General features: G+C 41.1%; 1 protein-coding gene across 1 annotated transcript in view; it reads right to left on the bottom strand.

Annotated features, from left to right (window-relative positions):
- The window catches only part of LOC133990198 (adhesion G protein-coupled receptor L2-like), a 63509-nt gene that overhangs the window by 32659 nt on the left and 4304 nt on the right, over positions 1-26546 (bottom strand). The window contains exons 2-5 of the mRNA XM_062428411.1: positions 14440-14653; positions 10654-10763; positions 8125-8139; positions 6141-6941 (exon numbers count right to left, since the gene is read on the bottom strand). Coding sequence (XP_062284395.1) covers positions 6141-6941; positions 8125-8139; positions 10654-10763; positions 14440-14653 — 1140 coding nt within the window. The remainder of the gene's footprint in view (positions 1-6140; positions 6942-8124; positions 8140-10653; positions 10764-14439; positions 14654-26546) is intronic.

Genomic DNA, 26546 nt, shown 5'->3' with positions numbered 1-26546 from the left:
ATATTAAGTGCAAGGTGAAGAGGAACAAATATATTTATCCGCATCTACAGTACCTATCATCAATAACTGTTGATTACGGCCTCGATTAATTGATTAATCGTTTAGAGTGTAGGCTAAATGTCAGAAAATTGTGCACAGTGTCCACTACAATTACTCAGAGCCCATTTTTGAGTAGGTTTGTTTTGACCAGCAATCCAAAACGCAAATGATTGAATTTATTATAATAGAGAGATAGTAAAAACAGCAAATATTCAAGGCTGGAACCAGATTGTATTGTCATTTTCGCCAATTTCTTTTGTTTTGCTCAACTAATCGGCTAATTGTTTCAGCTTTAATACCTGTGTTAAAAAATCGTAACAATCATCTACATGTAATTTTGGGTACTTTCATGTTTATGATTGTTGACAAATACATACATTTCCAAATTAATATCTGGCCTTAAATACCAATACACAGTTAAAAACTAATTAATGTTCCAATTACAGCAGAAATGTTTAGTTGATTATTCAGTTAGTTAATCAACCAAAAAAATAAATAAATCAATAATCAATCTTTTTATTTTATTTTATTTTATTTTTTAGAAATAACCAAATATATCACCTTGGGTTAGAATATTGTACTTGGCAGTCTTCAATATTTTCTGATGTTTTATAAACTAATTAATCAAGAAATCAAGAAAATATTCAGTAGATTAATTGTAAATTTAATTTAAGTGAAGATAATAATTAGTTATGATCCATCATCACACATATAATCTTGTGAAAATAGGAACATAAAGACATTTGCTTCAAGTCTAGTTTACAAAATGGCAGCAAATAAGCTTTTATGTTCCTAAATTAAAATAATATCTGGGTTGTTTAAGGCTACGAGACACTTGGTCATTGTCTCTCATGTACAGCCTTGCAGGCAGAATCACTAAATCGTATTACTTTAATTAGGAAGGGCACCCAGATGTCGACAGTGATTTTATAATCTTTGTGGATGTTTATAGGCAGCATGTAGTGGGTTTCATATCACATTTTGCTTGTCAGTAACATAAGAAACATCAAATATACGACACATCTATTCAATACTGCATCAAGTAATAGGCTTGTCAGATGTCAATGTATTTGTGGGCTTATTTTGATGTCTCTGCACCAAGCGCGCAACAATTTTCTTTTGATTGCGAAGAGAAAATTCCCCTCCAGTAAGAGCCCTGTGTCCTCTGATAGCACTCAACCAAGAGAGGACTGCACCAATTAGCTACCATTTCTCTCAAGAGGCAATGAAGTCACTCTTTATGGGCAATCTGACACCAAAGGCATACTGTTGCCATATGCTGAATAATACCTCTTGTAAATAATGTAAGAGCTGGAGATTGAACACTTGAAAAATGACTGTCACCAGACTCTAAACAGAGTGTGTAAATTAAAACAGAGCTAAAAGGAAGGAAAATCATTACGCACAATCATCAATCAAGTCATCAGGGATGAAGCAGTATTAGTTTTATCACTTTATAGGCCCCCAGAGTCATTTACGTATCTGCTTGGAAGATGACAAAAAATATTAAACCATAATTAGATGATCAGAGGCCTAGATATGCTGTTAGTCCTTGCTTTTGTAGCTCACACCACTTTGCTAAAAAAATATTTTATCTCAAATTACACACACAGAGTCAGAGCAGTCAAGACTATCTACCTGTCTATACAGACATCAGAATAAATGAATCATAGGCTATTAGGAAGAGCAATATCAACTTGCAGTCAAATCAAGCTGTTTTAATTTTGGAGATTAATCACTTACAAGGCTAATCCTCCTGCATAATAACAAATAGATCCATATTACATAAACAGAGCTCAGTTTAAAAAAAAAAAAATCCCTGCGTTAGTGGCAATCCATTGCTGAATCTTAGAAAATAGAGAGCAAACTTCTTACTGTTGACAGCTATGGCATTGTTCTTAAAAATGTTCACACATTGTCTACATGACCAAATTCAAGTACGAGAACAGAACACAGTAAAAAATACAGTGCGGTATATACAGCTACAGCTAACAGCTGGTTAGCTTAGCTTAGCACAGGCCCAAACAACTAACGTTAGCCTGGCTATGTCCATCTACAAGCACTCCTAAAGCTCACAAATTAACATGTTTAATCCACACAAAAAAGTATAAAAACAATTAGCCAATTTAAACAGGGGTTATATACCAAATGATTTCCTGGCTAGGCACATAAACTTCCTGTAGGTTTTAAATGTTGCCAGCAACTGTTTAGAGCCAAGAAATAGTCCACCATACAACACTGAATTGTTGTTTCTTGTACAGATTTAATAAACAAGATGTTATAGCTAGCTGTTTCCATCTGTTCCCAGTGTTTGCGCTTAACTAGTTGCGCTTAACATTTACCATACTGATGTGGTGGTCCCCGTTCCCGTTTTTGCTTTAACGAAACAATTAGGTATGTTACAACACTAATATGCCCAACAACAATGAGCAAGACATGTGTGCGTCTCTATACATCTGTGTGTTTTCATTCGTTGAGCAGCTCGACTCGATAACAAGGCTGTCTCCGAGGATAGGAACCGTGTAAGAGCCACAGTTGGTCTTTTTGCCTCTTTACCTGGAGCCAGTGCTGGTAATTAATGACAGAGAAACAAATCCCACGAGACATGAATTTTACATTAGGCTGTTTATATGCACTGAAGCCGTTCTGCTTCATTCAAACCAATGTGAAGGGAGCACACAGTTTTGCATGCAAGGTAAAGGGCCACCAGACAATTCATGTGCAGTTTCTTTCTTTCCACACATGTGGAATATATCATTATTTCTGCAGATGAAAGCAAACAAGTCATTAAGACATTGTTGCAATGCTCACTGCTTTATCAACACTTGTTCTTGAAAGAGTAGTAAACAGAAAAGAGTCTGCTTTTGACATATCCTGCATATGTTTGGGGTAATTTATGATGCCTGAAACTGTATACTGTTGAGCAGCAGACATAGCGCGGTCACAACTAGACGGTCTCACTCAGCAGAGAGGTGGCAAAGCAGCTCACAATAAAAACACACATGCAGAGAGGAAGATATATGTGCAGACAGATATACACTCCAAAACTCTCTCTGTGGTTTACGCCCTATACTGTCCACTTAAACAATTTTCTGCCAATTTTGCTGGTGTTGAACAATGACAACAAGCAGAACAATTAGAGCTTTTCCAAATCTTTTGACTCCCATACCTCAGCCTCTATTTCTGTTACTGAACTTCATGCTTCGGAGGGTGGAACACAGGCTTAGTGCATGATACATCTATAAATGTCCTCCATCTCAAAGGCACACCTGGAGGCGTCATTCAGGGATACAAAAGCAAACCAAAGTGCAGCGAGGTGCACAGCTGGGTTTAACCACAAAATGGCTGAGCAAAAACATCAGCTTTGCGATGATAGATATGTGCGGCACGCAGGATATGAAATAGTGGTTTTGCTTGACATTTCAATTCGGCGCAGAGCCCACTTGTGCTCGCCGCTACCAGATTACTCAAGTGGCTAAGCCTTTTGGACAAAGCCATCCATTTTATGTATTTACGCTTCAGATCAATGCAACCTCAAAGACAAATTAATTTTCTCCTTTCTCTCCTTGTTAGTTTGAAAAGCTCCCGGCGTCCATTTGACTGAAATTCATTGGATTGAAATCAGTTAATGTTGTTGCACATCACAGAGAATACATTACTGGTCTCCCTCTAAGTTTTGTAACGGCCAGCACTTTGGTGTGCTTTTTATTGGCATGCACCTCTTTTGAGACCACTGAGGAGTACACCTTCTCCAAGTATCGATCATTGCTGTTCTGTGTTCACAATGCATTAACCGAGCGTAGACATTTTCTTTAAATGTGCGCGAATTGTTTGTAACAATAAGCGGAAAGATCAATATGAGGGAATGATCTTAGCTAATCACTTCAACCAGGACCACAATTAAGAAACCTGCAGTGTTACATTCAAAACAAAGTAAAGGAAATATCGACATGTTGCTAAGGTCAATTATTTTCTGCTTTGATCACTTAGGCTAAAACTGCCTAATATAAACCCCTAATCCTGCTGGCACTTCAATGTCTCCCTAGGATGAGCATTACAGCCAAGGTTGATGCTTCTGACAGCAAAGGACACACACTCCCATTGTGTTACATGAGTCCTACAGAAAGAAGGAGAGAAATACACTGGGTTTGGTTTTTAGTGGTAACCTCACTCTGTTGTCGATGAATCTTAATGGGCACAATTAATTTCCTTAACGCCTCAAGTGCCCCTCAGTTTTAGAGAGAGAGACATTATTTCAGCACCATTAGATTAGGTAGGTTGTTTAATTCAACACCATATCATGGGCAGTAATAAATCCTAATAGCTACACAGTAAAGAAGTTAAAGGTGTAGATCTAGAAAACTCTAATAAACAAGAACCAATTATTTTTAAATGCCATTCACAAACCTGGCACTGCTACCGCTGGCCGTGGCATCTTAAGAATGCCTTCTATCTCTCTCTCTCTCTCTCTCTCTCTCTCTCTCTCTCTCTCTCTCTCTCTCTCTCTCTATCTATCTTCTCGAGCTCACAACATATCAAAATGTTGCCACAAAACACACTTAATGATCCACAGTGACAAGTTCTGCTGAAAGGACAAGTTTCTGATTGGATCCCAATAACAGGATTGTGGCAGGAAACTGGCGCTTACAATAATGAGTGAAATCAACAACTATGTTCTGCTGGGTTACTTGATTAAATGCATTGTTCCTGCAGCAAGTGGCAACTCCAAGCATATGTGGCATTTATGTTTACCGAGGCATTACAGTAGCTGAGAGAGCACATTAAACCCTTCATTGAAAATGCTCTATGATGGCCACTTTCCCCCTCTCCCTCAGCCTCTTTTGAGACAAGGAGGGTAATTATGATAATTCAGCTGTTAATTACATTTACATATATCACGAGGTGAACAGTTGAACAGGCAGTATGCAGGCATGGAGAACTCATTAAAGTTTGAGTATTTTTCATATCTCCTCTAACATACTCTTAATTGAGGCTTTGGTTGTTCAGTAAAACAGACACAAACTTGGAGCTGCTTGGGTGTCGAGTTATCATGCTGGGCAGATTCCAGGGAATGGCAGGAAAACAAACAGACATGTTGACAAGAGGCCAGAGTTCAGCAGCACACAGCCTCCATTGAGACATCAACTCCACCCCCCTTCAACAGCTCGGGTCAAGAATCATATTTCCCGCTGGCAGCCCCTCCCGAATATCCAGAAGTTAAAAATCATAACCTAATCTGGACCAGTGCTCGGGGGCAACTTGAGCCTCTAACATAACGCGCAGTCAGGTCAAGACCGTTGTTTCCCCACTTCACGCAGCAGGCTTAGCTCGGATCTATGGGATAAGGTGGCTGCAGTCAGGTAATTAAGCCCATTATCAGCCTGATGTAAGGTCCCTGTCTGATGACACGTATGTCGCCTCTCAGCACTTCACAGATTAATTTAAGCTCTCCACCCACCTGACAAGATTCTTCACTGTAATTGATCTCTCTTTGCAGCGTTCAGCCATTCCTTTTCCTTGATTCACCATGTGGTACATTAGTTACGCACACTTCAGTCTGGTGGTTTCAAAAATGTTATGCCACAATAGGAAGGTGATTATCTCCTGATCTCTTTCAAAAACTGGCTCGTGTGGAGTTGATCATGTAGCCATGGCAACAAAACTTGAAATCCCAAAGGTAAGGAAGAGAGGATAACCTCTGTCACACTGTGCACGATACCTCTCAAACATATTCCGAGCATTAGAGGGAAGTTCATGGGGGCAGTGTTCATAATGGTTTTGGATAAGGACTGAGATTAAGGAATTTGATAGGGTCCAAGCCTCAGCTAGAGGGAGTGCCTCGTCTTGCCTCATGGTAATAAAAAAGCAGGGTTTCTAACGGCGTAATACCATAGGGAGCTATCCCTCATTCCAAGGTGAATCTGTAATTTCTGTCTGCAAATGAGCCCTTTCCCCAAGACTATCGCAACCCTCTCTTCTTTATCACACCTGAGTTGCATCCAAAATTAAAAGGCAGCCATCTGTGACATCCCACGCTGCAAACATACAATAGAAGAATTACACAAAGACAATGACCTAAACAAGAATGGAGCAGCTCTCACCTTCAGCAGGATCCGGTGGCCCGAAGTCCAGGTCATAGCGCAGGATGTAAAAGTTATTCCACACGTATAGCTGGTTGTCCCTGGGGTTGTAATCCACAGCGGTGATGTACTGGTACTGGTTGGGGAAGAGAATGTCAGTGTACTCGCCCTGGCTCAGCTTGGTGTTGTAGATGTAATCGATTTGGCTCCTGCTGGCCTCGCTCTCGTTTTCTTCATAGGTCGAGCGCACCACATGCAGCACGCCGCACACCATAAAGGCGTTAGAGGCCGAGCGCTTATCATATGCTGTTTCCCATGTGGCCTCGAAGCGCAGCGTGTACGGGTTGAGCTGGCTAACCACAATGCGCCCATTGTTCTGCTCCGTGGCGTAGATTACCCATAAGCCCCTCTCGTCTACTGCCAGGTCAATGTCCGTCTTGCCGCCCCAGCGGTATGGTGAGGTGTCGTGATAGTTGGCGTTATTAACAATAGCCTCACCACTTTTGATGCGTGTGCGCAGGTCAAACTTGACGATGTTGCGTGTGCGCTCCTTGTTAAAGAAGATGGCACCGTCATAGGCTACAAAGCCTGTCCCGTCAACACGGTGCGGTAGTTTATAGGTGGTCGTCTGGCGAGCATTTTTGAAGTCCTCAAGAGAGGCGTACTCGATGAGGGTGTCAGTACGGTACGGCGTCCAGGGCATGAAGAAGACTTTGTCTCCAGCCTGTAGGGGGTCTTTGCACCACGACCCCGCTTGCTGCTCTGCCTCAAACAGGAAGGTGGCGTCTCCTACACCCTTCAGAGTCCCGGGACAAATGAAAACTAGTGACAGAGAAGAGAGTGAAAAAAAATACAGTAAGGCAAAATATTTCAAGCATACGTAGCACATCTGGCTACGACAAGCATCATTCTCGCTGCTGTACAACTCAAGTGCAGGACAAAAAGATCAGGGACTGTGAACTTGGGAGGAATATTTTAACTAGTAGTTTGCACTACCGCTAATGAATGGGGGAAAAAAAAGAAAATAAATGAAAGTGTCAGAATGATTATTCAGAATGAGAAATGTGAGGTTAAAAGAACTTGCATCTCAAGGGTCTGCTGGTATTACCTAACAGGGACAAACAAAATAAAATGTGAAATGTGTAAAAAACCTGCAAATGAAAGACAGGGGAAATGGGAGAAGTAGAGAGAAGACAGACACCTTTTTTTCCCCCTTTTTTCTTTAAATACCAGCCTGTCTCTGACAAATGCCACATGAACAGCTGGGTATATGGACACAGCGCATGCATACTCACATGACTGAGGTCATGAACCAAAATGATAAGGGAACAGACTTCACATCTTATGATAAGAGTGAGCAACAGGTTGTCAATGGTGGTGGAGGCAGCAAAGCAGAGGTAAAATGAAAGTGGAGGTTGGGGAAACTACTGATAAACTACTACCACTACATCTGTGGCAAAAGACAAGAGTAACCACTGATGGATGAGGGAGGCCGTGGCAAGGTTCCCATTTAGACGTTTTTAAATTAATTGGTTCTGGATGAAGAGAAGGGTCACAGTGAATTCTTGTTTTCTTTTCAAACTTTTTTTTTCAGCCTGTGCCAATCTCACTCAGCCATCACTGCTATTTCACATCACGTGCTATGGGTGCAGCAGAAGTTGGGCCAAGCAAATTTAAGACTGAGCCAAATAAGAGTATATAAACAACTACTCATTCTTCATGGGTTAATACAGTGCTAAGCAAGAGTCCCTGGAAAAATCGACACCGAACAGCTGGTGTTTTCTTTCACATTGAGAGAAAAAAACTACATTCGATGACCGTTCATGTCATTTGAAATTCTGTTTTGCAATTCATTTGGACTCCATGGGTGCAAACAATCCTCCTATGGGTAAAGCATTTGACAGGAGAGGCAATCAGGGAGGGAAGGAGACGTGAGGGGAGCTGTACTCAACACCACAGAACAAGGAGCCGGAGGGGGGGGAGGGGGACCAGACCACTCATTTACCTTTTTGCTCCACTTCTATTTCAGGCATTGGAAAAGAAAGCAAAAAAGAGTGCAAAAGGGAGAGAAAGGTTATCATGAGTCAACTACCAGGTACAAGAGAATAATTAGTTGGAGGATATGACCATGAGATGAACTGCAGGGCTGCTATGGGAAAAAGAGCTAGGGGGGAAAAAGGCATGTTTGTTAGTGAACGGCTTCTCATCCTAGGATATAAAAACAGACAAGTTATGACTGGAGACAAGCTATGTGCCATGCTTTCCAGCGCATTAAATTTTTCATTCCTACCGCCTTTAACTGCCAACAAAATAATGCATTGGCCACTGTAAAAGCAGAATAAATCCCTCTAAAAATGCCTCTCCTAAGTGGCAAGAGAAAAAAAATCAAAATCCTGGTCATATTTAGATGGATAACATTCTTAAAGAAACAGCACAGGAGTTATTTTTGGCATGTATTGACTGAGGATGGAATTTGTTCAAACTTTACAGACACAAATCACAACTTGATTCCAAACTCGCTCGCCCACACACACGTAAAACATGACACAGTACTAATGTTACAGGCCGAGCTCTTAAATGAGCCAAACAGAGCAACAGCACATGAGATGACTGATGAACAGTCTGCCTAATATGGAGGTTCTTTAGTGGACTCTTGACGCTGCGTACACTGGGTGTGGAGGGGGAGCGAGAGAGGCTAGAGACAATATATGAAAGATTGGAAGTTAAAAAAAATGAGAGCAAAGGTTAGTCGGGGAAGGGGTGGGGACGGGGACAAGAGGTGAAAGGGAGGTCTGTTTGAAAGAAGAAGAAAAAAGAAAGAATGAATATTTCTGAAAATGTTTACAATTCATCAATTTAAATGTTAAGTACTTTCACAGGCAGGGATGAAAGCCTCGATCTATACCTAGAAACTACTCTGACCAACCTTTTAAGGTAGATTAACTCAAATCGGACACAGTGACAGTGTTTAAAATAGTGCCTGATTTAATAAACTCTACAGTACATTTAATTGAGCCATTTACACGACGGAGCACCAGAGTTGCTCCCTGACCGAATACAGGAATTTGGTTAATCTGAGAGAAGATGCAGAGTGATCTCACTATTCTAGGATTTTTATCCCTGACTGTGTCACGCAAACATCCCCCCTTAATAATATAATACTTCAACAGGACATTACTGAATACATGGTACACCTACACTGCACGTTTTTCTGGTTATTTCTCCTACATTATCTAAATGAAAGACATCAAATATGTCAGTAAAACCATTTAAAAGGTCAGTTCATGGAAATCTAAAGAAAATGTATTTTCTCACTTATCCCCAGGGGAATGTAGCCAAGCTGATAGTTTTGGTTTTATTTGCCTGGGTCTAGAAATACATCTGCCTCAGTGTGATCTACCACCTGCCACCTCCTCCAATACAATAGAGGCCAATGCAATTTTGTTTGTGGCACTCACAGCAGTGAACTAAAAACATTTTTGTAGAGGCTCCTACGGTAGAAAGTAATTCCAAAAAAAGAGACTGTTCATACACAGTTTAGTGGATTATCCAGAGGAAAAAAAGATTTTGTTGCTGAGTTTCATGATGTTGCATTTTTTCATCGCGGTCAGCACAACAGCCAAGTTCCACTTATTTCCAGTGTACCTGGGGTGAAAGTAAAGACCTCTGACAGACCGGTATGTGGTTTCATGAGATTTTATGAAATCCAAATCCAGTATTGAGTCCACGTTTCAAATTTATCAAATTTTGTTATGGGTTATGGGTTATGTGTAAGAAAAAAAATATAACTAACTAAAATAACTAATTTCAAAGATTCAATTTATATCTGCAATTAGCTAATCTAAAATAGCTTTTTGTTGAAAATGAGATGAGCAGGACATGATATAAAATGTTGATGAAATATGTATCATTGCGTATAAATAAATCTTTTTTTACTCCAAATTTAAAAGAAAATATCTCAAACAGAAATATAAAGTTGATATAATTTGCACAAATGTTTAATTGGGAATTTCTCCTAATATTGACGCGATCAGCTGGATATTTTCTAAATATTCTTAATAAACTTTGGTCTTACTGAACTACAAAAACACACAGTTACAGAGTGATGTTCAACTTCCTTCATTAACTGAATCCAGACACTGATTTACAGAGAGCAGATAAACACGAAAACAGCCAAAAAGTTTAATTTGAGCTCATATGGAGTTGATGTAAATTATGTATAACATTTTAATTGGCATACACCACGAGCGGTAAGTGAGAAAATAATGTTTCTTTGTTTTTTCATTCCCAATTTGGTTAAACCGGCCCCTTAAATTACTGCAGCACTTCATAAATCAACATAATGTATAATTATAAATGCTAATCTGCTTCCATACATTTCCACATCAGTTGAAGTATCATCTGTAAAACAAACTTTAGTTACAGCACATCTGTCAAATCTACAGCCACTTTTTAAAAAAACACACACACACACACACACACACACACACACACACACAAGAGTTCAGTATGAGATTTGGATGGCGATACTTACTATAGGGAACACACTCATACTGGACCTCTAAGTACTTGTAGGTGCCAGGGCATGGATCAGGAAAGACATCAGAGCCAGTGACAACCACACACTGCGTACGGTTGTTGCACCTACAGAAAAAAAAAGATTGACCAGAGATTTCATCATGACTACCCACAGCAAGACTAGTCGGCAAAGACAACATTAATAAGACAGAGGGGGAAAAGTTCATCGTTACAGCTACAATGAAATTGATGAAATCCCAGCCAGCACTGTCATATAGTATGTATTCTAGCTCAAACCTTGGCAAACAGAGAGAGGAATGAAAGAATTAAGGAAGAGTAAACGGATGTGAATTAATGCGATAATGAATAACAGTGAGAGAGCAGCTAAAGGCATGTTGGGAATTAGCGATGGCATTTCCTTTAACAGCGTCCTCATAGCGCTATTTAAAAAGGGAAGACATTATTAAAACACACACGACAGGTGGTTGTGACACGCAGTGGACTGGAATGGTGGCCTCTGGTGAGCAGAGCGTCTCCTCTGCGTGTGCGCAACAAAACGCGACGTGGATGTGTCATTTCTATGAGAGGTTATTTGCCTTCCAGTATGAAGCGGTGTCCCTCAGCGAATTAAACAAGTGTGATGTGTGAATGGTAAAGTGTGTGTGTTTTGCAGATGTTTCTGGGTGCTAAAGAAAAAAAGTTGTGGTAAAGAGGGGGAGACGGGAGGAAAAAATGAAGAGTGTAAATACTGTATAGGGGGAAATTGGCTCCACTTCAATCAAGCTCTCTCGAGGCAGAGGGATTGAGAGTAATGTCAGCAATAACAGAGGCAAACAGGGGGAAAAAATTGGCACCAAAATAGGACATTCAACAATTTGCAAGCTTGAGATAAATATTTCAGAAGGTCAGTAGCAGTCATGCAAGTTGGACATACATTTCAACAGTGGACATGACTTTCAAAGAACCATTAGTAATTCAAGAGGCTTTCTGTTACTGCAAAATGTGACTGTGCTGTACAACAAGCACCCACAAAGCCCGTGATTGTGCACTTTTAACTACGACCATGATGATAATTTAATGAATAAAAAGGTAAATGTGGGAACAATAAGTACAAAGAGACTTCACCTCCAAAGCTGCACTCTGAATGCAGCTGTGCATTTTCATAATAAAAAACCTTCCACTTGAAGCTAATGGATTATTAAATATTATATATGAATAAAAAGGGTCCATTATGAAGTTAACAAATAGTACTGGCATCATCAATGACACTTTGAACATCATTGACAATATGGTGCCAGCTGCACTTAAGGGATCCACTTTTATGGCTTGACTGCAGTTGAATGCTCAAGAGAGCTGCTGCGAGGGAGAAGGGTCACTGCATCAAAATGTGAAAAGACTGACAGCAGATGAGAGCAACAGCATCACTTCAACTGCACCCAGAGATATTCTATTTAATTCGACGTATAGAGTTTATAAGTCTGACTGACATTGGTTCCCAGCGGTGGAAAGTAATGAAATACACTTTACTCAAGCGCTCGCATAACGTACAGTGTTTAAGGACTTGTACTTGATTTGAGTATTTTCATTTCAATGCTATTTTGTATTTCTTCTCCATTTAATTTTACAGAGAAATTAAAAAAGTGTACTCCTTGCTACACTATATTTATTTGACAATTATAGTTAACAGTAATTATTGAATATTAGGGTTCTACATACAAAAACTCTGATTACTTCTTTCAAGCTATTATTTAGATTTAAATACCAAGCAGTATATCAAGTAGCTAAAATTAATCACGTGTTCATTGAGTGATAACAATCCAATTAATTGTTTAACCCAAACCTAACCCATTCTTAGCATCTTTAATTTTGATTAAATAAAATAAATGTTGCTCTTATTTTTTTAATCAAAACTGCTCTAACCAATACTTTTATATTAACAATGGTGCTCATATTGCCGTCATTTTCAGACACTGCAGACAGCAGTTTTCAGCAAAATAAATACATAAAAATGCCAGACATGATCTTCTCGTGTGAGGACAGTTTTTTTGTACCTACACTACAGAGAAAACAGAGAGGTGGAAGGAACAAGGCAGGTAAAGAAAGAGGTTGAACATTGCCATTTACAGTACATCTCTGAGTGAATGATCACCTGAATATTAAACAGGCCCAGTGACCTGAGTTTCCATCAGTTCCTTCATACATTTTTCATCCAGTCACTTTTTTTTTTGGTCAACAACCAAACATTTGACTTGACAAAAACACTATGATGTAGATGTTGTTGAAAATCACGCCGTCTGATTCCAGTCTAGTTGTTCTTCTTGAGAAAAACGGGCTGTTGATGAATACTTTTCTGTCGCAATTTCCAAACCAACAAAACAGCCGCTCGGCGCAGCAGACATCCTGCTGTTTTCCTCTCTTCAATCTCATTTAATATGTTTGCTTATCTGTCTGTGGTGCGACTGCCTTTTGTTAATCTTGATTCAGAACAAAAGAACACTTGGCACATTTATTTCATGAGACAGGTGCGTGGGAAAGGGACGAATGGATCAAAACTTTACAGACTTTTGTTATTTTCAAATATCGGCAGTGCTTTATGTCTTAATGTCATGCAGTTAAAGGGTCCACCTTGTTTTAGTTTGCTGCAGACTGGAAGATGACTGATCAAGGTCTCTCAAATCTTTGTGACTGCTCGAACATCCCTGGTTATCGCATCAACCTTAATTATGGTCAGGAGCCTCTTTCCTCTGATCTGAATCATTAGAATAATTCTGGTTAAGGGCTTGTGTTGCAGAGCGTTCTCAAAGTTTTTCCTTTGCACAATGCCTCCAGGGAATTTTCAGTGGAAATGAATTTGAAGTGCAGCTTCAGCAAGCAAGAGTTTAACTTGCCAACAGATGTGGTGTGCAATGTAGCTCCTGTATGTATGTTATTGTATAGTATGAAGACTCGACTCAGAAAGACAAGAGCAAGACAGAAGGATTTCATCTATTCCTGAGCTATTCTGCAGGGCTGCATCTCTTGCCAGTAAATAAAGAAGCGAATGAAGCCGGGGGAAACCCCAGAGGTATAAGATGGTGGGCGATGATGTTCAGAAGCTCGCTTTAGCAGTGGGCCAGGTTAGGACAGAGCAGTGCATTAGAAGATGAACTGCGCTGGGTACTATTTATGAATAGTTCATCTACTGCCCTTTAAAAATACACACACCTCTAGGGGTAGCAGCAGTCGAGCTCAAGTGTTACTGCACTGTCGTTTGACAGCAAAGCAGCATCCTGTGAGAGGGTAACCAGGATAAAAGGAATGATGATGGGCACTGCTCACTACCTAAGGCAAAGCCACTTCAATGCAGTACAAGTGTTTGAACAAAGCAAGCCCAATGTTCCAGATAGAGAATTAAGAGGGTGTACATGTGACTCGCAGACTCTCTGAGCTACGCTGATTATGACTCAAACAGTAGCAGAAATGCGCAGCTGGTGTGAACAGCTCTGGCACATGGATGTCAATTCCTGCCCGTCAAGAACTAATCTGCGCCCCAGTTTTCAGAATTTCAAAATGCCACCTACATAATCTGGTCAACGCAGGAATATAAAAAAAAGAATAATGTGTGTGATGTTGATTAATTGTCCGGTATGTAGGTGGCTGCACAAGCAGGATAATAATGTTATTAAAATGTTTCTTTTGTGTGCAGAAATATTAAGGCCTGAGAGAGAAAAACAAACCCAGCCCCCCATGAGGTTCATACTTCACCTCCCCAGCTCCTGGTTATGTTTGTGAAATAAGATCCCTCCTCTCTCAAGCATTTTACCTTTGTGATATAATCTTGTAGGCATCGGGGAGGTAGCAGTTGACGTTCTCCATCTGGAATGGGTCAGCGTCACAGATCTTGTCGTCAGTCCGACCGTAGTTGGCTGTCTCGATCATAATGACATCACTCCCCGGGCAGCGGAGATCAATTGCATATCCCTCACAGGAGAGCTCCCTCCTGACCAGCCCGAAAGGCAAGGCAGCCCGGCTGAACCCTGACAAAAGGCGAGACACACAGAGAGGAAAACTTTAAGCAAATAAAAAAAAATTAATGAGTTAAAAGGATCACTGCATCAATACAATGAGAGCCACACATCATGCGGTAAAAATCCACTGGCATAAAATAAATAGGCAACAGCAGCAGTCCAATGTTTACCGTGGTTTTAAACAGACGGGCCATTACACGCGATACAGAAAAGGGGAAAGACGAAACAATTCATCTCTCCATCTCTCTGTGGTCTTGGATGTTGGCTAAGACATCAAATCTAAGTCATTGGAGACCAATGCTAACCTCATAAATTCTTGAGCAAACACAAAGGCTACAGTGCATCGCGAAGGCCTCCACCTAGAGAACATCCACCGCAAAGCCGAACCTATCTGGACTGAGAATAGTTTGTTTTACAGTCGTACAAGTCTGCTCATTTGTTTCTTTTGCTTTACTTGCTCTGTAAAGCTAGATACAGAAAAAAGGCAGAATCCCGGCAGAATGGAGTGTAATATAATCCATTTTACAGTGTGGGCGATCGAAGAGGGGACTGTCTGGAGTCCACACAGGAGGAAAAATCTATACATGGAACACAGCAGATGGGAGGCCGGCCAAATAGCTTTACTTTGGGGGAAAATTAACTATTTCGCTCAAATCTGTCCCCATCTTTCAGCAAATTACGATGAAATAGGTTATTTCTCAGTATTTCCCTTTTCTCATTTATAAAATGTCATGTCACAAATAGGTCAGATATGGGGATATGCAGGGAGAGAAGCAAGTGACACAAAAAAGCTTTAAGAAAAGAAAAGAAATCCATTATCTGAGGTTAAAATGATCCAAAGTTTTAAAAAAAAAAGTAACTGTCTGCAATTCTGAGAAAAACAATTAGGTAAAATCTAAGTAGAACATCCAAATGTGTTCCATTTAAGAAGTGCAAGTGGAGCCCTGCGTGAACTGTCAATAATCGCTGTTGTTTGCAGCAGTAGCGGGTCCCTGAGGGGGCAGATACCATTTTTATTTTCTGCACTGCTCTCTGCTAATTAGCCCTTCTTTCAGCCTGTTACCTTTTCCATGCTCCCATTGGCTCCAAAGCATTGTCATGTACTAACACTTACCACCCGGGGTTCACTTTGCCCCCTCACTCTAATTATCCTCACACTTTTGACAGTCAGGGCCTGACGTAATTAGCATTGTTTGAACTGCTCAAAGTTGAAGTGATTCTGGCTTGAAATTCCTACCCTGAAACCCCGACCCACATGCCTGCTAGTCATTTCAACCTGCTGTGCTTGACTCGGTTATAATGATATTCTATGTCAGTCGGCACATGTCACACTGGCAAACACAAAAAAAGGCAGAAAGGAAACGAACAGACATCTGTGAAACATACACTGTTGAAAATATAATGTTGAAGTCATTGGATATTAAGAGAAACGTCTGTACACACTAGTAGTGGTAGCAGTATAACATAATATGAAACTAATGGTATAAATTCTCTGGCATTCGGCCACTAGACATTTCATTATAATACCATGATCTATCTAATGGCCAGTAGATTCTGCTTAGCTGGACTGTTTATCACCTCATTAGGGACGTCACTGTAGCCGAACCATAAGTGGAGGGCTGTGGGGTCACTCCATCTATTCCAATAATCACTACAATTACCCGAACCTTTCAGAAAACCTGTCCAGAATAGTGGATGATAAAACACAGAGTGAAGTCGCCGGCTTTACTGCGGAGACTAATGATCGTCCCGCCTGCCATTCCTCATGGAAGGAGTGACGGGTTTATCACAGCAGCTACAGAGCACAGACAGAAAGAATGCATTTCACAGGGTTTTAAAATTCTGAAGGGAGACACCGTCTTTTTGCATAAAAACCCTCGTGGACACACAGGCTCACGCCATCTGCCTTTGTATCCTCCTTTCTGTGGTTGTCCACTGGCGACTCTGCCCATATATCAGACCCCTTAGGCATGATGGCATGCTGCTGTCAACAGGAGTCTAGCGATTGATTAGGCTTGTGCCTTGCCGTCCTCCTCCTCCCTCGCCTGTATAGATCTCTCTGGTCATAGGCTAACACTACATCAATTAGGGGGAGTATCTAGACTGTACTGGCGGCCTAAAGAACAAATTGCTTCTCCTCCAAACTGCAGATAGTCTCTGTCTCATTAATGACTGTCTTGTCAACCTGTAATTGGGCAAGTAATGACAAATCTTTCTAAAAAGTTCAAATATATATGTGAAGGTGATTTTTTTGCCCTGTATAAGAAAGAAGGAGGGGAGTTTAATTCAAAGGAGTATATTCTTGGTCGACTTAACTATATGTTGCTCGAGATCTTAGGATTTAAGCACTGCTAAGGCAGAAAAACCTTGTGACAACAAAGGGTTCTGGATGTGGATTGTCTCCTATGTTGATCTCTTCGGTTTAAACAAGTTTTGCAAGATTTTGGAGAGAGGAGAAGGATTGTTTGTGTGCACAAATGTCAACGTCTTAGGGAAGTATAAAAAGCTTTTCATCTTGCGTTCTGTGCTTTGTTTGACTGCTTAACTTTGCAGCAGTTGAAGACTGCGACAGAAGGGCACCAGCTGCAGAGAAAACTGCAGGAAAAAAATCCATAACACGATCCCTGTGTGTCCAAAAAAAAAGAAAAAAGAAAGAGAAAATGGGTTCTCTTTATCTGTACCTCTGATTAACATTAAATTACACAATCAGAGAGGGAATTGAATAATGCTTTATATAGAACATTTAGTCAAATTGCCATGGTAACCACTTGGACTTAGCTATAATTGGCTGTGATCCCTATTCCTGGCCTTGTTGACACGAAGCCTTATCATGCATTCTGGTCAGTGAGTGACTGTGAGGAAAGTAGCTTTTCAGATTCCTCCCCCTGACCTGCCTGCTAAGCCTTCTATTGAGCTCAAGAGAGCAAAGCAAGGGCGGGGAAGGCTTCTCAATATGTTGCGTACTGGGAGTTTTTCTTCTTCTCCAGTTGACAGCATATAATTCACTGGTGACAATCCCCCCTCATAATACATATTTTGTTTTCTATCAACACCCTTGAAATTGGAAGTGGCACTGTGGCTCAGACGGGTGCATCTGAAACTATCCACAGAGTTACACTCTGCGGCTTTTAAAACCCTGGAGATGAGACGGAAAGATAATGGAGGTTTGGTGTCGAGATATTGCCATTTGGCGACTGCAAGCGCCAGACCATAACACACATGTTTGTTGCTGTTCTGTGTGTTGGTTCTCAAGAGCACAGTCGTGACCAACCTTTTAACCCTACAAACTCTGCTGCCTCAGGACATCAGACAGCGGGGGAGAAAAAAACTGGTGGAATGTTTGATCAGTCTTTTTTTTTAAAGAATTTAAAAGAACTGGGGCATTTTTGGAGGGTAGACAGAGTGGCGAGGGCTGGCACAGACAGAGAGCAAAGGCGTTGGTTGACGCTTGTCAACCTCCATTAAGGTTCCTTTGATTGGCCTTTGTGGGCCTGGAAACGGCAAACAGCTGCATGCAAATGGCCCTGTTTCCCTGAGGCTGGCCCCCATTGTTCTGGGCTTGGGTTTGACAGGGACGCTTTCTCTGCAGCATAAAGGAGGGTGTAGCCTTTAGTCAAATAAGAGTGCCCCCACCGTGGTCACAGCAGGAGTACTTCAAGATTGTTTGTCTTTTAATGTTGTTTTATTCCCAATATTACTGGTAGCCAACATCTTGGGAAGAAAGAGCAGATCTCAGAGTCAAGCTTTGCTTCCAACAGCAGGGGATGCCTCTATAATCCAATATCCGGAGTGACAGAGTGGTCATACAGCATGTTTTGCTCTGGTGGAGTTAAGATTTTCAATGGGAATTCATAAAGAAGAACAAAAAAACTCGAAAAACACATTTGAATTCTTAATAATAGGGAACAAAGAGTCATCAGTGTTTCGCCTCTTTTTTCCATGCTCTTTGTTCTTTACTGCTGCATTTCTAATCTGTTCAGTGGAACTTTCTGATTGTTTGCCAAGGAATAAAATGAGCTTAAAAAATAATATTCAAGAGACCACTATGGTAAACCTTTTATGTGTTCAATTAAACACAAGTACACATTACTGTCAATGCTCATGCCCAAAAACTGGCAAACTAAATACTATGAATTCAGCTTATACTGTACAAAGACAGCACTCAAAATGTCCATTTCCACATCCTCAAATTTGTAAAGGCAGCCAGGCTTGCCTCCTAAAATGTGCGATACAAGTTCACAAATGCAGTACATGACCGCCCATCAGATGTGAGAGACACACAGGAGCAAGGTGGGAGATGAGAAAGGAGATTTGGGATTCACAAAACAACACCTGCTTTTCAAATACAGACAAAACCCACGAGAACTCTTTACTATGCCGCGATGGCTCATATTTCATTTCAACTGTCGAAATGCGGTGAAACACTGAAAATCTAGTTGGACATATGGCACCATTTCCCATGACACTTTAGTCCCCACTCTGGTCCACCTTGCTGGGAATTGTTTCTAAAGGCAGTGTCAGACAAGACCACAAACCTCGGGGCTACACCCGCCTTTCCCAGACAACTGCTATCAGACACTCTTGATTCCGATATAAGTATTCCAAAATAGAAACTGGCAATATAGAACCGAGTCCATTTGTGGTTAGACAAAGCGCTCTGAGTCATATCCCTTTTCTCTTTCTGGTGATACATGAATTCTGCGTTACCACTTAAAATTCCACAACGATCATTTGTATGCATGACCATGGCCTTTTCTCTAATTCCTCCCCTGAATGTTGTCTTGACTTAAAAAAAAAGAGAGACAGCGAGGGGGAGGAGAGAACCTCATGCTCCATGTTGCCACATGTCTTGTTGAAGGGGTTTAAGGGGAAGGATTTGTCATATTGCCGAGGCTAAGGCCGCATTCAGACCACCTCCGCAGGGTTTTGCAGAGGTGCACGGTGGGGGTGGGGGTGTGTTTATTTGTAACTGTCACGAAACGATAGGAAGGTAACATTTTATTTCTCAATTACCTGCTTTCTCACTACCACCGCCAACGCTCTTCATTCAGTCTCTAGCTCACTCGACCACAGCTGCTCTCTTTTTCTTTCTGTGTTTCTCTTCTTTTTTAGCCACATTTTACTTTTAACATTATCAAATGAAGAGAAATGTCTTCCCCTCTACCTAGTAATGTCTTAGTCCTCCCTCATGGCAGGGTTGTGCTGCCCTGATCAGTTTGATCGCTAGCTGTTATCGGCCACTGCAGCACTGGTATTGGGTTGCGTTAATTCTGGTTCAACTTTCTCGCCGTCTCCTGCTGTGGCACCCCCTGCAGCCCCCACCCCCGCAGCCTAAACACACAAAACCCATTCAAATGAATGGGAGGACAGGCATTTTTGCCGCAACGCCTGATTTGGTGTGAATTCTGCCGAAGCATAATACACCCTGATGCTCCCTCCTAGCTCCTCAGATGGGTCCATTTGGAGGATGCTGGACGCTATCACACAAGATGCAGGCGTGTAATATGTTCTATATTAGGTGAGCAGCACAAGTCTTATTCGACTGTTCACCAAAATCCTCCGAAAAGCCACTAGCCAATCACTGCAGGTCTGGGAAGCTTTGTGTGCGCGGAAATGGTGTGCATGGAGCTCTAATGAGAGCATTTTAAGTATTTGTAGTTTATTGTGGTTTTTAGTCTTTTTTTTTAAAGAGCAAGAACTGTTTAAAATGTCTTTTTTACAACCTGTAGCTTTAGCTTCAGACTTTCTTTGGTCAGTTAGCTAAATGAAAGCACAGGTAAGGATACCTGCAGGACAGTGCTGCATGTTGCACGTGTGCCGGTGCAATTTTTATTTTGCTTTTTATCTTGTTAGCTACAATAGTTTAATCCAGGGGGATACTTTCTGTGTTTCACTCAAACAGTAGAACAAGTGTGTGATTTTTGTGTTTTCCGAATATGTACAATGGAGGTGGTGAGTGCAAAGTTAGCACAGCCTATTAGCAGGTTTTCAGGCCGAGTACAATCTCTCGGAATCAAGGAATCTGTCTGTCTGTCTGTTTGTCCTTTGGGTATCTTGTCAACTGTTGATCCAATCCACTTCATACCTGACAAATTTATTGCTGGGGACGAAAGGAACGGCAGTGTTGAGTTTGAAGTTGTTTAGATGAGCTGCTCTTGAGAAATAAATAAAAGTAGGCTACCTGACATAAATGATGATTTTCTTCTTCTTATATCTGTGGAGTCAACAAATAAAGACATACAGACAGTGCCAATCTTCCATTGCAACCCACATTGTGGTCAGAAGTGGGATTACACCTGTAACGTTAATGACTTGAAAAAATAGACTTAAGATCTACTATTGAACTGTGTATTGTGAATAGAACTTGGCATGTATGTTCAAGATGGACAGTACAGTTCATCTAACTAAAAAGCAAGGAATGTCTCTCTGTCTGTGTGTCTGTTTATGCTTTGCATAGCTCTTAAATCGTTCATCCGATCGACTTCACACTTGGCGGGTATTTTGATGGGGACCCATGGTCGTGTAGTGTCGAATTTGGTACAATTTGGACACGCAACACGTTTAATATTAATAAGCTTTGAATAAACAAGTGAACAGCGAGCTTCTCAGCTCCGTGTCTTAGTGCAGCGGAGGCTATTTGATATAAACACCGGCACATAACAGCTGGATGGGGCTTCTGGGCTCTGAGTCGACTTCACACTTGGCGGGTGTACTGCTGAGGACCCAAGAAAGTGCACTGTCGAGTGTGAAGTTGTTTGGACACGCGACACGTTTAATAAACTTTGAATAAACAAGCTAACAGCTAGCCACTCAGCTCCGTGTCTGCAGCGGGGGCTGTTTGATATAAACACCATCACATCACAGCGAGGTGGGCCTTCTGGGCTCTGACTTGCTGAGACGGACAAAGGCATGTGCCCCCCTCAGTTAAAACTGCGGAAGAGAGATCGGGCATACACAGTAGGAGCGCAGACACGGTAGGCAGCAGAATCAACCAATGGAAGTCCGTAAACTGCTTCTATAGTGGCATTGGTGAAGTTTGTCTGGATTTAAACAGTTTAATTTATTAATTTCTTATCATTTTAATTGATTTGTTTGTCAACCGATACATACATATGTGGTTCTTGAAAAATAATGAGCAATTGGCCTGTTCGGAAAAGGCACGATTTGAATGGGCACTGCGCTATTGTGCTGAAGTAATACACTGGGCTGTGTCAGTGGGGTTGCAGTGCTTCAGGTACTTATAAACATAATATACGATCCAGGAAGTCCAGTTTGAATAAAAGATCCATGAGTGTGAAGACAAAAGGTGGCAAAACACTGCAAACTGGTTTATAGTACCATGGACTTTACAGCAAGTTATCATGACAAGAATTATTTTATCTTTAGTTGTGACAATCTTAAGGTTAACAACAGAAATACTGTGTTCTTGTTACAAAGCAGTCTACGAGAAACATACAGTGCACTTGTATTGAATGTATGTGATTGGTCAATGCAGCACCTTACCAGAGGTTGTCATATCGTAGTCCGAGCATGGTTACACTTTTTTTGCCGGACTGATCTGAACCGACCTAATGAAGGAGGTGCGTTTTTCACATAAGCTAAAGTCAGTCCAAACACAACCTTTGTCAGAATGGCCACAACTTGTACACAATGTACACAACATATTTGAAATGCACAGACTGTTCTGTTTTGATGTTGCAGAAATCACAGTCGGGGATTTCGCAACGCAGAGAAAATGTTTAAGTTGTGCCACAATTGATGCACAGTCGACACGGTGGATTATTTTGGTTCTGCAAAACAGCCAGCTCAGCTGCAGAAGACTTCAGATGAAGAATTTCTCCCAGGGGAGTTAGAACTGAAGAAAAAAAGCCTGAAAGTCGAGGGTATAATGACTGTGTCTTGATTTGGCTGCGAGAATCAAGGTTTTCTCCTCTGTCGATTTGTTGGATGATCCTTGACCCTGTGGTGCACATCAAAGAATACCAGTGAGGAAAGAGGGGAGCATCATTACATTACTAATACATATAATCCTCTAAATGCAAAGAGGGTCAGTGCTTAATATAATTCATGACAGGAATAATTCAGCTGAACAGACATTACCAGATGTAATGTCTTCCTATGTTGAGTCTTTCGGCACATCACACGGATTAAAGCAAAGTATAATTCGACACCTTGTATAGTCGATTGAGAAAACAACTCTTTTCCACAGATACAAATAACTGTCACAGAGGCTAAACATTTGAAAAATGAAGGTGTTCGACTTGGAAGATGAAAAAAACCTATATGCTCCCGTGAGAGTGCCATTTTGACAGAATTAGTTCATTGCTTGTTCAATATCTAACATATTGTTGCATCTCTTTTTTTTCAAGGGGAGTTGATGCAACATGCAGAAAGAGGTGATTTAAACAGACTCTCCCAAGTGTAGCAGGGTATAGTTTCACAGGTTTGATCCACCCTGAGTGATTCTTAACTCCCCTTAAAGCACATATTTTACCCCTGAACTTAAACCCCAGCTGGATTTTCCGATCAAGAAAACGTCTCTGAATAAGTCAAGTGCCTCCCTCAGGGTTGGGATGGAGGGGAAAGGGTGCGGAGGAGGATGTGAGTTTGTCTCCATCACATGCTTGTGTTTCTGTTCTTGTTTGGTGAGGCAGAGTCTCCCCAGTTCACCCACCAAATCAACCCCCCGCCCACCCTGCACCCAGCCCTGCCTGTACACGGCGTAGAACAGCAGGCTTACACAGTATGTCACATAGACAGGGTGTCAGGAGAGGCTGCAACTGGAGCACGGATTACATGAATAATGAGCCAGAGAGTACGAGGATGACGAGGAACAGAGATCAGGGCCCTGAGATGATAATGAACAGACAATTCTGATAAGAGTCACAGGCTTTATTTTCATGCAGACACAGAGCCAGCAGTTTCCTTAAAACAGCCACACTACCACTTTCATTGTCCATTTCAGTACTTTCATGTCTCCAAACGAACCCACTCATGCTGAAATGGGTGGAGTGGTGTACTCAAGGTTGTGTTCATGCAGATGAGGCGGTCCAGTGTAATTTTGGCACATGTCTAAGCATGAAATTGTGTTTTGGTGTTTCATCGAAAAACAGTTGGGGCACGTTAAAAAATCAGAAATAAACCTTTTATGTAGGTTTTGCTTGCCTTTTTCATTTTGACATACGTTTTTCATCAAGCGTACATTTCATTACACATTAAAATACAATTTTTAATGCAATTAAGGCAGCGTCTGTGCTGGCTTAGATTAATGGCTGATACTTATCAGTAATGTCTTCAGGACACATCCTGAGCTCCTGCTACCAATGTTAGCCCCTTTTCCAGATCGTATAAACTGTACCAGGACTGGACCTCACATCTGGTCATCAACATTTCAGATATGTTCTAGTCACACCCATACGCGGTTGCAGTCTGCACTTGCACACTGTTTTAAAGAAAACAGAGCAAATAGACGTATACAGAAATGAAGCTACACATTGGTATTCATATCATGCAGGCACTTGTCCATCCAGTCCTCCAAATGACATAACAAAATACGTCACTTGCAACCTTTAGAACAACACAAATGTGTTTTTGGATCTAACACCACTAACCAAATCTCAACACCATCGTGGAAATTACTTGGTTAGGGTTATTGAAAGGTAATTGTTTGGGTTAAAATAACTAGGGCAGTGGTTCAAAACCTGGGAAACCACCACTGGAAATTAATCTAGTGGGTGGCAAGATGATTACCCAGGTATGAAATCAGAAATAAGAAAAAACTTGATTCTGATACACAAAAGTATGTCTATTTTCCAGTATTTTCTTTTTCTTATACTATCTAATACTGTTACTTGACCTTCTCAAGCTTGAAGTATCTAAATGAAAAAATCTGAGAAGTGTCAATCCCTTCTCAATTGAACTGCTCACATCCTGAAGTCATGCAGGTTGACGTGATGAGGGGGTCAAAAAGGAGACATTGCTTTATATTAAAGGGTCACAAGCCAAAAAGGTTGGGAACCACTGGGTTAGGGAACAATTGCAGTCGAAGTTAAAATAAACAGCAGTCGCCCATGTCAAACTCCAACTTTTTTAACCCATCCAACAACCCGGACCTCCTCCCTCCGCAGACTTTGTGGCTCTATAATAATAATTCCTGCAATATTTAAAAGTCTTTATCACATGAACATAAACAGATGCTGTTTCGGGGCATTTTCTTCCGCCACTGGTGCTGATATTTTTTTGGGATGGCGGTTTGTGTACAGCGCAACAAGGAGAGCCTATGCGGGCTTCAGTACAGGACTGTTTGGAGTCTCTCAGAGATTTGTCAGGAAAGTCAGTGAAAAAAAAATCTAGGCACATTCCTTGGCAATAACCCCCTGCTATCTCTGGAACACCGACCACTTTGATTGACTTGAGCGTGATGACCTTGCCTCATTCCCTTCCACCAGCATTCCGGTCAATGCGAGCAGAAAACAGGAGCGCTGATAAGAGATGCACGGATGGGGAGATCTTGATGACAGACAGTTTCCTGCCCCTCATCGTCGATGAGGCCATTGTGCTTGCTACAGTCAATGGGGATACATGCTACAAAAGGGGGTCAATATCGACAGCGCAAGGCAAACAAAAACGTTCTTTGTGCTTCACTGTTTCTGTGACTTTCTTTCTTGCTGCGTACTTATTCAATTTCCTGCACGGCGGGAGAGGGCTTGCTTATCTTAGACTGTTTATACCTGCAAATCGGCTGGTGGCCTTTTGTTTGCAGGTGACCCACCCTGAGGTGACATTAAATTCCTGGACAAAAAATGTGTGGTCATGCTCTATGGCACCGGCTCTCAGCCTGAGGATATTACTAATACAGGGAATGCAACAGAGATGCATTCATGGCCTGTAGTGAGAGCTAGCTAGCAGACACAGAGAGAGACCCAACACACATCATTACACTGATCTGAATCATATATGACCATTCACAGCACAAAAGTGAGTAAAATGAACAAAAAACCATTGGAAGGACAGCCAAAGTGAAATCAGTTTCATCTTACATTCACACATCAGTCTCTCTCTGACTATTTTTCTCCTCCACCGACTAAAGAACAAACACGACTGAAAATCTGTGCACACACTAAAACACACACTCGAATCACAGAAAGCATACAAAAGCACATTTACCGAATCCATCATAATTTCTTTTATTGATTGCCGTCCTTTCCCCACTGTCAACATTAGTTTTAACACCAGCATTTACTGTGTAAATTATAACCAGCAGTAACAAAACGGTAGGATCTGAGCTGTAATGACATTTCTGATATAAAATGAGAAAGACTGGTTAAGACAAATGACAGTTTTTAACAGTTTTCACACTGATTACAATTTTAGCCTCCCTTTCTTTTTCTTTTAATAACAGCATGTGGCGTTTTGTTCAAATGGCCTTTGGTATTTTTTTACATACATCTTCAAAATCTACCTCCTTATAACACATTCATGCTTAAAATGTATGTCGTGATTAAGGAAAAAACAGCTGGAGCGGCAGTGCTACAAAATATTCACTGCCGCAGGTACTTAGTCAGAGAAACAATCTGCTTTGATTGCCTTACCACAGTGTCCCTTTGGTGTTAAATGTTACATGCCTGCTTTTGTTTTTGTGTGTTTACTTAGCTCTTGTGATTTTTGTGCAAATTAAATTAGTTCTGACATGCCTACAGGCTACTTAAAAAGTATTATGTGAACATTAAACCACACCAATATCCGACAGGTTCTTGTTGCCTTCCGAAATATTTTTGTCTCTGCTTCAAACCTGATTCATATTGTTGGAAAACACCTCCCCGAACACAAAGAAAGGAAAAAAGGTCTACAGCATTCTACAGTGTAGACTTGATTTTATTAGAAACCCCTCTGCTTCCTCTTA

The sequence above is a fragment of the Scomber scombrus genome, chromosome 11 (assembly GCF_963691925.1).
Source record: "Scomber scombrus chromosome 11, fScoSco1.1, whole genome shotgun sequence".
Classification (NCBI taxonomy): domain Eukaryota; kingdom Metazoa; phylum Chordata; class Actinopteri; order Scombriformes; family Scombridae; genus Scomber; species Scomber scombrus.
This window is presented reverse-complemented; position numbering and strand designations above follow the sequence as displayed.